The sequence below is a fragment of the Tympanuchus pallidicinctus genome, unplaced genomic scaffold (assembly GCF_026119805.1).
Source record: "Tympanuchus pallidicinctus isolate F22 unplaced genomic scaffold, pur_lepc_1.0 scaffold2, whole genome shotgun sequence".
In the NCBI taxonomy this organism is placed as follows: domain Eukaryota; kingdom Metazoa; phylum Chordata; class Aves; order Galliformes; family Phasianidae; genus Tympanuchus; species Tympanuchus pallidicinctus.
This window is the reverse complement of record NW_026294721.1, coordinates 15,634,113-15,648,545: the sequence shown is the minus strand read 5'-3', so window position 1 is coordinate 15,648,545 and position 14,433 is coordinate 15,634,113. Positions and strand designations below refer to the sequence as shown.

Below are 14,433 nucleotides of genomic sequence, written 5' to 3'. Positions count from 1 at the left end.
CTTAACTTAAATTGAAGAAACTAAAGAACTGAAATGATGAATTTTTCATTAATGTTGTAGAAATTACAAAACTTCTCTTGAAAAATAGATGTATTTTCACACATTTTAATTGCACATGTTGAAGTGTGTGTTTTTTTCTTGCCTGGGTGATGGTAGCCATAAGTGTTAATTTTTTTTTTTTTTTTTTGAGAGAGAGACAACAAGTAACTCATGAATGCTATAGTATATTAATCAGCGTGGTTGGCATATTACCAGAAAGCTCCCACTGATCTTATTTTTGCACTGTTTGTGTCAGTAAGGTGCTACGGAAATGGAGTGTGATAAGACTGTTACACTGAATCTTTTCATTAACAGAAAACTAATATTGCCACCACACTGTAGTCTTCTACATTTTTACCAAATCATTAAACACTGTAGAAATGTTCATCAATAAGGACATACAGGCATCACTTTCTGTGGCACATATATTTGGCCTTATGTTTATTACATTTATTCATTTAACTTCTAGAAGAGCTTGTAGATATCCCTCTAGGTAATTGGATGATTCACAAATAGAGACCTTTTTTCCCTGTAAGTCCCTATCTCTCTAAATGATAATAAATTTAAAGTCTGTGTAACTCATGACATAGAAAAGTGGCATTTCAACAATATTTATTCTCAAGTTCATATTTTATACACCTGAGAAAATTTCTGCTGCATATCTATATGATGTCGTTATAGTTATTTTATAATGAATACAGAAGAGAAAATTCCTTAAAAATATGATGGCAAAGCTTCGGTAACCTTGCAAAATAAACCCTGGATGTTCTCAAGGAGAATTAAAATGTAGCTCAGGAATTTTGTTAGGCTTTCCAAACATTGGGAAGACAGATTCTTAACTCTGGAACAATTTAATTATGCTTTGATAACTGTATAGAACTGCACTGCCACATGAGATGAATTTTCTTATTAAAGGTGAGAACTGAAATGTTCTTAGAATCCTGTGAATTCAGATATTGATCTTTCAAAACTATCACCAGACGTCAAAACGATGATGTAAAGTGGTGGATTTTTTGTCAATAGTGTTTACATTGGAATTTTTCACAAAAATATTGATTGTGTCTGAGTCATCTGAAACATCGCACGAGTGCATGGAAGAGAAATATGTTTTAGCTTGCCCATAAGCCAATACACAGTGGATATTCTCAGATAAGTCTATGGGTGATACTGATTTGGAAAATATCTTCTGTCAGATTAAATGAAAAATGTCATGTCTGGTTCCTCCTACAGACATTCTCTGTAATGCTTACACTCATAAATAATGACTTGGAAAAAGCCAAAGTAAAGAGCCAGACAAAACTAACATGTCTCTCAGAAGAGTTATGAAATGCAAAGTGTTCTGTAAATTTGCAGTCTGGCTCAGTGATTGAATTTAACATTTTGTTATGGCATCTGCAAACGTCATTCTAAATGGATTAGCACTGTATTTCTTATTCTAATAAATCTTTCTACATTGAGTCTAAACTGAAAAACTTTGACAGAAGCAGCTTTAATTAATAAAATGAATGTACTCAAGGAACACTGTCAGGAGAAAATGATGTTCTAAGAATCAGATTTGAAAAGCCATAAAGCATTAACGGTGTTCATTTTTTTTATCTAACACCATGCCTTTTATCTTGCACCTATAATTACATCTATGAAATGACTTGCTGATTTTCTAAAGTTACAAGTCCTTACTTACTCCTTGGTCATCTTATCTGAAAAGAATTCACAGTTGACGCTCTTAAGGTAAATATTTACCTAGTCTTGGGATTTAGGGTAAGAAGGAACCAGCAGAAACTGAAGCATATCCATACTGAAGAACAGTGCTATTAGGAGGAAACTGAAGAAAAAAATCACCAGAGTAGAAGTAAAATAAAGAGTTATTCTGTAAAACTTGTGCCCTTTTAATACCTAAATCATTTAATGTTACACATCACATTGCAACCTTAAAACACTTCAGTTTACTCTGAAAAATCTGCTGAACCAGTGTTGCTCATCGAAGATATCTGTTTCAGCCTAACTATATGCACTGCCTTAAACTCACCACATTACTTATTTTCTGCATAGTGAGAAAATATATTTAAAAAACTACGCATGTATATAAGTCATGGGTTCACTGTATTAATGGCTCTGTTCAGCACATTGTCAGATTTTGGAATCTGCATTTATGCCCATTGTACAGGTGTTTGTGTATTTCAAAGTACGTAAATATTTCTATGCTGTGTTCAGAACAGTAACATTTAGGCTTGTGGATGCTGCCTTGCACAGAGGCTTTGCTTGGAGCAGAAGTTGGCTAAATTCAGTTCAGACACAATTCAGAAATTATCTGTTAATTTCTCCTGTTTGGTTACATGAAAGAAATTCTTAATAACATCAGAAAAAAATATCCATGTGTTTAAAAGTCTTGATCTGAGTTTTAAGTCGATGTGATGATCTGCCATTTCACTTTCAGTCTTGGTTCTTTCACAAGACGTTGTTAATGGTTTAGGAAACCAGTTAGACACTACCATTTTGATGACATGCCTGTATGAGAAATATACCTGCCTAGAGTTTACAGCAGAACATTGCTTTCTCGTCTTTCAGTTAAACCACCACTGAAATAGGAATAATTACATACACTTTTGATATTATATTGCCTCTGCTATTGGACCATCCATTCTCTACTGGAAGCCTCTCAAGCAGTGGAACTCACTTTTTCTTTTTTTCTTTTTTTTCTTTTTTTTAAACATCTGTTTTCTTCTTTCCACACCTTGAATATTTCTTTAATCCTTAGGTTCCTGAGATGAGTGCCAGCAACAACCTCTCTCTACCAGGAGGAAAAGACAAGGTCCTACAATTTTTTGAACATTTATCCAAGTTGTTGATATATACTGATTCTGTGCTCCAAGCAAGCTGCTCTAGTGGAGTGCCTCTCATAGTGGAGAGATTGGAACTGGATGACCTTCAAGGTCCCTTCCAACCCAAGCCATTCAGTGATTCTCTGGTTTTATTCTAAAGTGGTCCATTTTGGGGATAGTTGAACTTGATCTCCTGATGCCAGATTTCTCTCAAGCAATTGAAAGTTATTATTGCACTGTACCAGAAAAAAAAAACATGTTTTGTTCAGGTTACATTTCTGTAACTGGTATAACGATCCAGCAAAAGGCAGTGATTTGATTGAATTTATCAGGAGTACTATATACGGTATGTCAAAATTTGGATCAAATGTATGCCTTGTACTCCTGTATAAGAAAATCTGTACTGTACACTGCTTTAGCTATTTTTTTGGACTCTCACATTTTAATTATGTCCTTTTAGAACTATATTAGAGCCTTAAAGGTGTATATTGGCATTCATATTTGCTGAAATCTTCATGTTACCTCCTTAAAGCTGCTCACCATGAATAATCATTTCTTATGCTGTACTCAAAGTAAGGCCCACTGTTGAATGTGGAATATCCTTCCCAAACATTTTACAAAGTTATCCATAAAGGAGGACACTGGGAATCCCAGGCTGATCCAGTGACTGACGGAGGGAATATCACCAGTATTGCTGAGACACAGTAAGGTTTTATAAGGTCTTTTCGTTGTTCAGAGGGTTGTAGAAACAGCAAAATCCTATTGAATATGTCATGTATGTCCGTGTAGAATGTCTGCTTTCCAGTCTACTGTTATTTATATTAATATTGTAATAATATCCAGACCTCTGGATCGACATTGCTGTTCCACACTCTATGCAGCCATTAAAGCAGATTCCCTGTGACACGTTCATTTTGAACTTACATGTCTTTTAGGTCACAAAAACCATTCTTTAAAATAATGTCATCTAATTTTCTTTTTTTCCTACATAGGATAGATATTTCTACATCCTGCATTTCTTGTTGAGCTTTTCCTTTCTGTCTCTTGCATTTTGCAGACACTGTAGAAGATGAAATGGAAATGGCCACAGTACGGCATAGACCTGAAGCTCTTGAGCTGCTGGAAGCACAGAGTAAATTCACAAAGAAGGAACTTCAGATCTTATATAGAGGTTTCAAGAATGTAAGTACTTCAGTTTTTAATTTACCATCTGTTTCACACATTACATGCCACTGCGATCTCAGCTGTGCAGGATGGCTTTCAATTGAGCTTGTGGGGTTCCATGGTTAAATGCTGCATGTGGAAACATGCATAAAGTGTGGAAATAATCAATCTGCAACAAGTGAAGAGTTTAAAAGATGCAAAGTATGAAGCAGAGAATAATTTAAGTTAGTAAAGTAAGACTGTTCAAGGAGAGATTAAAAGTTGTGTTGAGGCTGGATTAATGAAATGATAGGAGTAGTGATGTAGTGAAAGCAAGCTGTGTGAAAGGGTACTTTAAAACAACATTTTTATTGGAAGCTCACAATGGAAGTAAAATACGGAGTCACTTAATGTGTCCTGGCTATGTATCATCTCCATTTTCAGACAGTATATAATGTTGTCATGGTAGTGATTAACCATGATTGCTCTCAAAGGCTTTCATTTCCTGAAGGTACTAAAGAACATTCCCCTGTTAATGATACCTAGTCCCAAGGTATTGCAAATCATGAGCTAATGTTCCTAATTATCTAAGGCAGAAAGGTAAAAGTGTAGTGGATAAAATAAGCCTTCTGTCCGTTTCTCTAAGAAAGTTATTTTTAGAGCCTCAGAACAAAGGACCTTGATGCTTCTCTGTGTAACATGACGCATGGAAGAAGAGAATACATTGTAAGGAAGTATTTTAATTGGTTACTATTTACTGTAATTTTCAAGAGGAATTCCAGCTCTTGATCTACTTTTGTGTTCTAAAATGTATTGCATCAAAGGAGTTGTGATGGTAATACATCTTTCTTAAAGTGTTTCATTTCCTTATCAGTACATGGTAATTAAAGACATGCAAGTATAAATATCCTCAACTTTTTGGAGCTAATGAGCATGGAACTCAGATTTTTTTTGCGTGTCTAATATGATTGTAAAGTTATCAATTACTTTCAAAAATGCTGTAAAACATGCCCAGTGCTGATGACTGTTATAAATCAGTTTAAAGCAGCAGTCTTAACCCAGGCTTCAAACTTCAGAAATGAATGGTTACCTTTGGTTGAGCTGGGATTTGTTTTGTTTCTCATCTTTGTCTGTTCTACTGCAAAACCTGGTGCTAGATTGCAGCTACCTAATCTCTTCAGAGAGTGGGTAGGGCAAGTGTGTCTCAGCTCTGTCAGAAGGTTGTCTATGTGAGTTAGTTCATTTTCCTGTCACCTGTTCAGGTTTTATCAAACACAGTTTGAGTGCTTTGGTAGGCATTGATATGGGACAGCGTTGTAGTCTCTCCCATGTCTGTATTTAAATGATCTCCCTCGACAATGCTTGTTGAATTCTGTCTGCCATTGGCCACTTCCCTTCTCAGTACCATTCTTTTTAAATTCAGCTTAATGCTATCCTGTCAGTATCTTCACCCCATGTGCTTCATCTCTGTGCTTCATGCATCAGTATATGCTGGAGGTCATCCAGCTGGAAAGTAGTTTTGCAGAAAAAGACCCGGAGGTCTTGGTGGACAGATTGAAGGAGGTGATATTTGCCTTTAATTCAGCAATGATGAGGGGAGAGTTGGAATGTTGTATTTAGTTGAATTTAGTATGCCTCAGCATACTTCTTTCAATAGTAGCCATGTAAAGGAAAGGATATAAGAACAGAGGAAATTTAGAGTTATCATTTGGCTCGCATACTGTTCTGTCACCTTGCATTCTTATACTGAAATATTTACCATACTGAATGTTACAGCTGCATATTTCAGTTTTATGTACTTTAACTACATTTATGTCATAATTATACCTTATCTTAAAAATAATTCATGTCTATTTCAAACCAACTTCCTTCTATTTTAATAGCTATTGTATTTCTGCAATGAGAAAATGAGTAACTGTTACCATTACTTCTCTCAGATATTGCTTTACACATCTCTGCCACAAACCCTGTCTAGTCTCTTCTTTCCCTAGCTAAAACTTTTTTTGTCTTTATAATCTTTCATTGTACATAACTTATTCCAACCTGTTGACTTCCCTGAATCCTGCCCAATTCTAGGTTGTGTGTTCTGAGATAGGAGCAACCAGAATTTATCCCGCTTATGTCCACTAACTTATTATTTATGGTTTCATGTTAGTTACACACACTTCTTGACTTCAGATGGGAAAGCAACAAGTATTACTGTATTACTTTAGTATAAGTGATGTCTACAAAATTTCATTTATTAAGCTTTTTATTCAAAGAGAAATAAAAATATAAGCCTGTAAAGATATTTTCATGAATTTGATTTACAGACAAGTTGCATTCCAAATCTAGCAAAAAATAGTTTATATATGAGGAGCACCAAGAGTCAGATAGCATCCTTGTATCTGTGTAAATGTACGAAAGCTTTAGAGAGTCTGCGTTGTAGAACATCTGACGTTTCAGGAAGCAAATACAGGACAACAGCAAAAAAAGGCCCTAATAGCATTGAAATGCTTGTCTTGATGGCTGTTTTGGTAGTAATCAAGGTCAAAATTTAAAGTACAAGAAGAGATATATTACAGAAAATGTAAGTAAGTGAGATAAGCGCTTTCAGATGGCCTAACAGCTGTTACAAGGAAAAGCATGAAAGGATGACTTATGAGTATTCATCAATTTTTCCATTTAAAATCTATGCTATCCTTGAAAAATGAGATTAAAAGAAGTCCTGAGCCCTCCCAGATTGTCCTTAGCACTCTGGCTTTACAATCCTCATGCACTCTTGTTGATGAATTGTTGCTCAGCTGCCATCACAGTGGGACCTCTCCATTTTGTATTTGGTTTCTTGTCATCCCATTTCTTGTAAATTGAAATTGTGATTGCAGCAGTCATTAACCTTTCAAACCAATGGCTCTGTGGCAGGCCTAGTACAAGAGGTACTTCACAATAAATTGCACAGACTATCAAGCATGCACTCAACATGTGGTCTTTCTTTCTCTTTTGTCCATTGATAGATCTCTCACAGATTTAAAAATGTCCCTGGCTTTGGTAAATTTCCATTTAAAAAATACTTAATAATACTTGTGTTGCACAAAGGATGCTCCTATGCTAAACTTAAATGTTAATGTCTTTTAATTTTGGTTGATTGTTATTGTCATAAAAAAAATCTGCAGAATGTTGTTCAGGGAAACTATTCCACTTTCCTGGAAATGTTTAAAGATTTCTTGATGAACATTTTTCTCATCTAGCTGTATATCAGAGAAAGTGTAAATTGAAATTGTACATGCATAAAAATGTCCCTGGATACATACAGTAGCTTTAAATAGGCAGCTCTATATTTGTAAAATTTATTGAGAAAACAAGATTTCTAAGACAGCTTTCTTCCCTACTAGTGTTAGTAAATGAGGCAAACAGCAACAGTAAGGAAACAGCTCTACTAATGTTATGCTTCTCCCATCATACTACCATCCACATAAAAATTCCTATGTGCATGACTCAAAATATGCTAATTTATTCAAAGGCTTTTCCATTTCAATTACAGTTTGATGGAAGCATTGTAAAACTGTCTGTTGCATTTGTGAATCTCAGTGAACATTTAATGACAGCTCATTTTTTTGATCGTAACACTTGTTGATTATCTAGAGCATTCAAGAGTTTGCAAAATAAGGTACAACTGTTCCCACTGACCTTTTCAGGAAAATCCCTTTGTTTTTGTTTTTTTTTTGAAAAAGCACTTGTGTCTAATTAAGTATTTTTCCAATCTGTTCCTGTCCTCTGGGTGTAACAATCTAAGGTATATCTACATACCCAACTATAAGAATACATACATATTTTAAGTAAGTTGGACTAGATGATGTAAAGAGGCCTCTACCCATTTCTGATCTGATCTGCCCACATTCAGGATAGATGACTAACTTAATGCAAAGGATTGGCTAATGATTTGAAACTAACAGCTGTTTCTGTGTCCTGTATGGCAGCCCAATTCCCATTCTCAACACAAGTACAGTGTGAATTCTCACATTCTTAGTCGGAAAATGCCTCCATAAATAAACAAAATGCGCATAAGTGCTTACTGTGGAAATGTATGTTGTTGTTTCATATAACTTTTTGTATGTATATAGTGTGGGCATTCTGGCATTAAAAATGTTTTTAAATTGTAGAGGGACAACATTTTATATTACCACGTTAGCTGTCAAGGAAACAAAATTCAAACTTGCCTTCAAATATCAGTTCCGGATCTTATATGATAAATGTTTGTATTATATATTTAAAGCCCTGTAAGTTATTTTTTGCTAGATCATATGATATGATGCAGAAAACCTTGCTGCTGTTTAGCAGCAGATCTCATTACAGTCAGTTTCTTAAAAGACAGAGCCCATGAACTAACTCAGTTAAGACAGCCTTCAGGGTAGCAAGGAAGCTGCATAGACTGGCTGCTGAAAGGCGCGAGGTACAGATATTTTTCTGAATTTATTTCCCTCTCCAGTGCTTGTAGGTTAGATTGGGCACTTTCAAGGGCAAAAGTGATCTGATAATAGATGCCTTTAAGAACAAGGTAGTTTTGATCACATGTGCTATAACAGCCTGATAATCAGAGCATCTTGTCATGAATAAAAATACAATTTTTGTAAAAAAAACTAGTTGAGATTAGAAGATAAAAATTAGTTGTACTGAATCAAAATGTATTTCTTTTTAAAATAATTTTTCCCTTGCTTTTTTTTTTTTTTTTTGCTAAGCATTAGAGGATATCTGCCATGCATTTTGCAGTATATGAATTATCTTCTGCAAAAAACTTCCCTTTTGTCTTTCAGAGACTAAAATAATCAATGTCTTGATCAGAATTTAATTAATACAAATGAAAAATGTGTTCCCTTTTATTGTATTTGTCAGATGCTAAAAAACTGACAGAGAATGCAAGCATTTTCTCTCTAAGAGAGAGGAAAAAATATGATGATATGAAAACTTGGAGTAACTTCATGATGAGCCATACAAATTTGGAAAGTCCATTCTATTTTTTCTTGCTTCCTCATGTAGCATTTGTTCCCTACTGGAAACCGTAACAAGGAGAAAAGCCAACGTGAATCCTCATTTCTTAGAATCAGTGAATTTTGGGGGTTGGAAGGGACCTTAAAGACCAACTAGATCCATAGGCACACAATGTTCCAGAAGATCAGGCTGCCCAAAGTCCCATCCCATATGGCCTTGAACACTGAAACAAAAGGTTTCACACAAGGAGAAATAACACTTTAGCTCAGATCAGCTACCTGTAAGTTGAATCAGCTATCTGTAAAATTAATTTCCCCCATTTCAAAGGCAATAGAATGCGTTCAGTTCACTGTGTTCCCATTCAGTTCTAGACAGGATCCATGTTTGTAATTAGTACATATTCAAGATTAATACAGGTTAAAGTAGGGAGAGAAAACAAAACATAGCACTCAGCATGAAGGATGAGGACTCTAGTACAAAAGTATTTTGCCCTTCACAACAGTTCTCCAGAGTTTGTCCTTGGAGATGAAGTGGCTTAGAGCTTAAATATTCTTTTCAGTCTCCTCCACTGAGTCCTAGGACGAGAACAAAGATTTCATCTCACCAGCAGTCTGTGCACTTAAGAGAGACATCTGTCTACTACAAAACTCCTTTTTTTTTTTTTTTAATAGTGTTGTTATTTATCAATTGTGACTTCAGATAGAGTGTCTTTTTAGTTTTACATGAGTGAGAAAACACTTTTTAAAAAAGGGTAGAAGTTTGTGAGCATGTTTTGAAAGCACTGGCATTTGTTACCAATGGCTTAGAGGGAACTTTTGTGAAAAATTTTTCACAAAATGAGAAATAAATAATGCTTACATTCATTTTATATTTCTTTCAAGAGTTAGTTGAGAAACTCAAAACTTCTCAAATACGAGTAGAAGTAATTTGGAGCTGGAGTTTGACAGTCCTGGTGTATACTTGTCACTCGTCACAGATTTACAGACCTTAATGTGTTCAGTGGAGATACGCGTTTCAATTAGTCTCGCAGTTGCTGGCAGAGACTGAAATCTTCTTTCTGAAAGTTAATAGCAAACTCAGTCCTTACACTTCTATTCATCTCATGACTTACTGCTGTTCACATTGTGTTCATCGGGGAAAAATTGTCATCTGGCACATCAGAGATTGTCTTCATAATAGTGATTGCTTACTTCTGAGTTATTTCTGATAAATGTAGGTCCTAAGTCACTAATTAAGCACAATATAAAAAGAGCATGATTTTAAGCACTCAGTAGTTCAGAGCAGTGAATACTTCTGAAGTTTTTCTTCTTCAAAAAAATCAGTGTTATATTTTAGTCTGTTTAAATTGCTATCAGTGTTTGTCTGCCCTTCCCATCTGAAGCTGGCAATACCCTTTCATGTGACTGGTGTGCTGTCAGTTGATCTCACTTAAGGCATAATGTTGGTCATGCCAGGCTGACTCTTTACATGCAGTACATACTTTCTGTTCTACTAGCCAGCTGTTTAACATAGCCCATCTACTGGCAGGGCTGTTTTCACCAATAAAGTTTTTAATGTTGTATCTGAGAAATATAAATGTTTATGTACTAGAATATGAGAAGCAAAATGTCTTTTGGCTACGCCTCGCTGAAGCTATTTTTTTGCTGCATCTGGACTGAGCCTCACAAAGTGTGGTGCTTGAGTTAAGCAGAAATATTGGATTTTTATTTCTGCATCATCACTAACATTAGAGATGTAAAATTTGGTGCAATGCATCAGTGAGAATGTTGTCATTTAAAAATTATCTCTCTTACAGTGTAATTCAGGGACTCCAACTGGACAAGAATAATTCTAAGTAGGCATGCTGTTATAGTGATACTTCTGGATGGTGCAGTTCAAACATTTGGGTCCTGAGTACTTCAAAACTTTACAGATAAGATCTTTTTTCATGCTGAACTCAGGGATTTGTTCCAGATGACAGGAATTCCCAAGTAATTTTGGATCTTTTTTTATTCTTTAAATTCACAATCAGTTTGAACCAAATCCACAGCTAGTCTCAGAAAGCTTCAGAAGTTGTTTTTTTTTTTCCACAGAAGTAATTTCGTGTAAGAAATTTAAAGAAATTACTTTGTTCTACATCTATGTTAAAAGTAGGCAGCAATAGATCTTCAAATAAAGCAGTAAATCACAAGTGAAAGCATGAAGGTGAAGCCTTTCAGCGCCGTGGAAGAATATTACAAGTTGTGGCCCAAACTGCATTTTCCTTTGATTGAATCCAAGTATCTAGCAGAGCAGCATTCTTCAGATCAGCTGGATGTTTGTGCAGTTGCTCTTCACTTGGATTATTTGAATGATTCTCACATTAACTTTCAAGTTAGAGAATTTATTCAGCCCAATTAATTCTATTATAAAATATACTTAAAGAACCTTGGATACAGTAAGTGTAACAGAAGTAATATGAACCAATAATGCAGAAGGCAGCATGATTCAGTAAACACAGCCTGTAGCTAGAAATCTGAAGACTCTTAACATTGGCTTTCCTGCTGACTTATTAACTGTTACACACCTTTAAAAGCCTATCATCCTAAAAAGCCTTCTGGGTTGCAAGAGCACATTATACCATGGCTTCACTGCCTGCATGGGCTCCTTGTTGACAATTGCCTAATTTAATATCTACTCTGACAGCCAAAACCTTTTAGAGTGTCCCTGGCTATCTGAGAGATTGCTTCTCAGCCTTTGATCAGAGCCTCCTCAAACATACCCTGAGAATAAAGTGGGGAGTAGCAGTAGGGAGGCTGGTGACTGTGGGAAACTGAACTTTCCCAGGAGCTGGAGACAACAAAGTTCATCCTCACAGGAGAGAAAAATGAAGGCTGAATTCAACTGCATTGAGTGAAATGTGTATTCTGTGGATGGTATATTTGAGCAGGACCCCTTCATGGCAAAGCTCCATATCCATCACTGGAAACAGCACTAACTTCATGTCTGAAAAGAAGCACTGATCTAGGAAGCTGTCTGTGCGGTGCTTCTAATGGTGATTTACTTGCTCCATTTATGAATCTCTGACATGGGCCAACATTACTGAGGCCCATGTCACTGAGGTATCAAGAATGATTTTTATAAGTGAGCCCCCAGCAGTTGGTTATTTATAGCACTGTTTCTGACTCAGTATCTACCTTCAATTGTAGATACAGGTACACGATCATGCTTGAGATTGTATTTATCAGCAGCAATCACTGAACTTAGGTGCACAGGATGAGCATGTGTAATGTTGAGGCAATAGAGTTTTGTATCAATATGCAGGAAATCCAGGTTCAACAACTTCATATTATCCCACTGAAGAATCCAGTTTAACTCATGGGTTTGTTTTTTTTCCCACTTACTTGCAAAGCTTTTAGGGCAAAAGCTCTTTCTTTACAATAATGACTCCTCAGTAAAAATAATAGTAAAATGGGTGATTGATTACTGTTAATGAATTTTGAACTGGAAATGCTTGTTGCTTTCCTCCAGAGCAAGATAGAAGAGTGGCACTAATAACAGAGATATTTAGAGGAAAGCAAATGTAAAATCAGATTTATCTTGGTATCAGATAGTAATAAAAATGTTGTTTGTCATGTTTTAACAACACCTATAAACTCACCAATTCTAGATACTTGTAACATTGAGCTTCTGAATTTATAATTTTATCCTTCTGGGATGAAATTCTGCCCCTATTGAAGTTAGTGGTAAAACTTCATTGAGTTTGATGGAACATATCCAAATGTTAAGAATATTCTGTGAATTTCTTCACGTATTTTTCAATACAAGAATGCCTTCTGAAAGATTCCAGGCCCATAGATAGAAAAGTCACAGTTACCATTTTCTTCAGATGATTTGTCTTTCAGTGTTTTAGCTGTCTGTGATGAAAAGAACCACACATTCATTCACTCTGTCAGACAACAATAATTTATTGCTAATTGGCTCTGAAATCCTCCAGGCCAGTCCCAGAGGAAGAAATGCCCATGAGGTAAAACCAACACATAGTCTAATGCTTTATTTTTTTTTTACCAGTACATGTACTTGTTGCTCTGTGCTGGAAAAATCTGATCCTTGTATTGATTTCTTCAATTTTTTTGTGACATATTAATAGGCGATGAAAGACTACACATCAATTTATTGCCTCAGCTCAACTGGAAGCTTGCTGGACCTCTTCAGAGTTCTCAGTTATTAAACAGAGGACATGAAATTCAAGGTTTTCATGTTTTGCCCTGCAAACAACATGCCTTGTGCATTTAGATTTCCTTGGAGCAACTTTTGGGAAACTTCAGGGCTCTCTACGTAGCTTTCTGCTCCATCTCTCAGTGGAGATCTAACTAGGATCCTAGGATTAGCTAGGATTACTATCCCTTTTCAATTAACTGTCTCAACAGCAAGCAGACCATGAACTGGCTAGAAGCTTATGCTCATGGGTTATGCTCATATGCTTATGCTCAGTAATTTTTCTGTTTCTTATTTTAATTAGTATAACTTCCCAGATTTGAATGTCATAATAATCTCTCAGAGTTGATCAAATAGCAACACTGAATTTGATTTTAAAAAATCCAGTACATTTCCAGTAGTGTTGGAAAAATTAAATCAAGTCACACAGCATATGCTCCATTGCATAAGAGATGTAGTGTCATCCCCCTGTAATGCAGCTTAAGTTATAAAAGCCTTGTTTTTTCATTTTGTTCTCAGAAGCTGCTGTTATGGAACAGAGAAAAGTTTTATGTGCCATAAACTTAGAAGGTTTTGCAAGAAGTTTTTATGCCAAGCAATTTCATCCTCAATGAATCTCCTTAGGGACTGATACCCCTATGAGAAATGAAATTTCTGTCTTATGCCTACACTCTATGATGCATAACTCTTTTCCACATGTGCTTGATTCTCTAGTTATCTTTTTCGCTCATCTGTGTTAGCTGGGAGATTTCTTCAGCTTCTTTTTTTGTTTCTCTGAGCTGTTCATTTTCACAAAAAATATCTCAGCAACTATTGGTCACCATTTATTTAGAATTATCTTGGTATTCAATTCCAGTGATTTGACTTACTTGACAAATTTTAGAAATGCTGCCAAAGATGAGAACCCAGTGTACCGAGTATCTACCTACAAAACAGTGAAGGCTTCAAAACAGTCAAAAGGAAATTGATTCATGTAGCTTACTTAGATTTTTACTGTGCTTAAAAATGTTACTAATTTATATCCCTGTCTAAACTTCTAATCGGTTTTTGATGTTTTTTTCATATCTTTTACTGAGTTATAGAAACAATATCTCATTTGTAAAGTAGCTATAGTATATCTTTCATCGTTTTATGGAGCTTTTTGTTCCTCTTTCTCGAAGGCATTCCTTGCCATAAAGCCTGCTCTGGCCCTTCCATGATCACTTTGAAAAGGGCAATTCTACCGGTCAGGTGTGTTCTCCATGTCATGGACCTATGCTCTGGGATAACCTCTCTGGGTTACAGACTAAGA

At 35.6% G+C, this 14,433-nt stretch overlaps 1 protein-coding gene across 13 annotated transcripts in view; it reads left to right on the top strand.

Annotated features, from left to right (window-relative positions):
* The window catches only part of KCNIP4 (potassium voltage-gated channel interacting protein 4), a 375,732-nt gene that overhangs the window by 333,157 nt on the left and 28,142 nt on the right, over positions 1–14,433 (top strand). For all 13 annotated transcript variants that reach the window (XM_052682834.1, XM_052682832.1, XM_052682842.1 and 10 more), the window contains one exon: positions 3,916–4,040. In XM_052682834.1, coding sequence (XP_052538794.1) covers positions 3,916–4,040 — 125 coding nt within the window. The remainder of the gene's footprint in view (positions 1–3,915; positions 4,041–14,433) is intronic.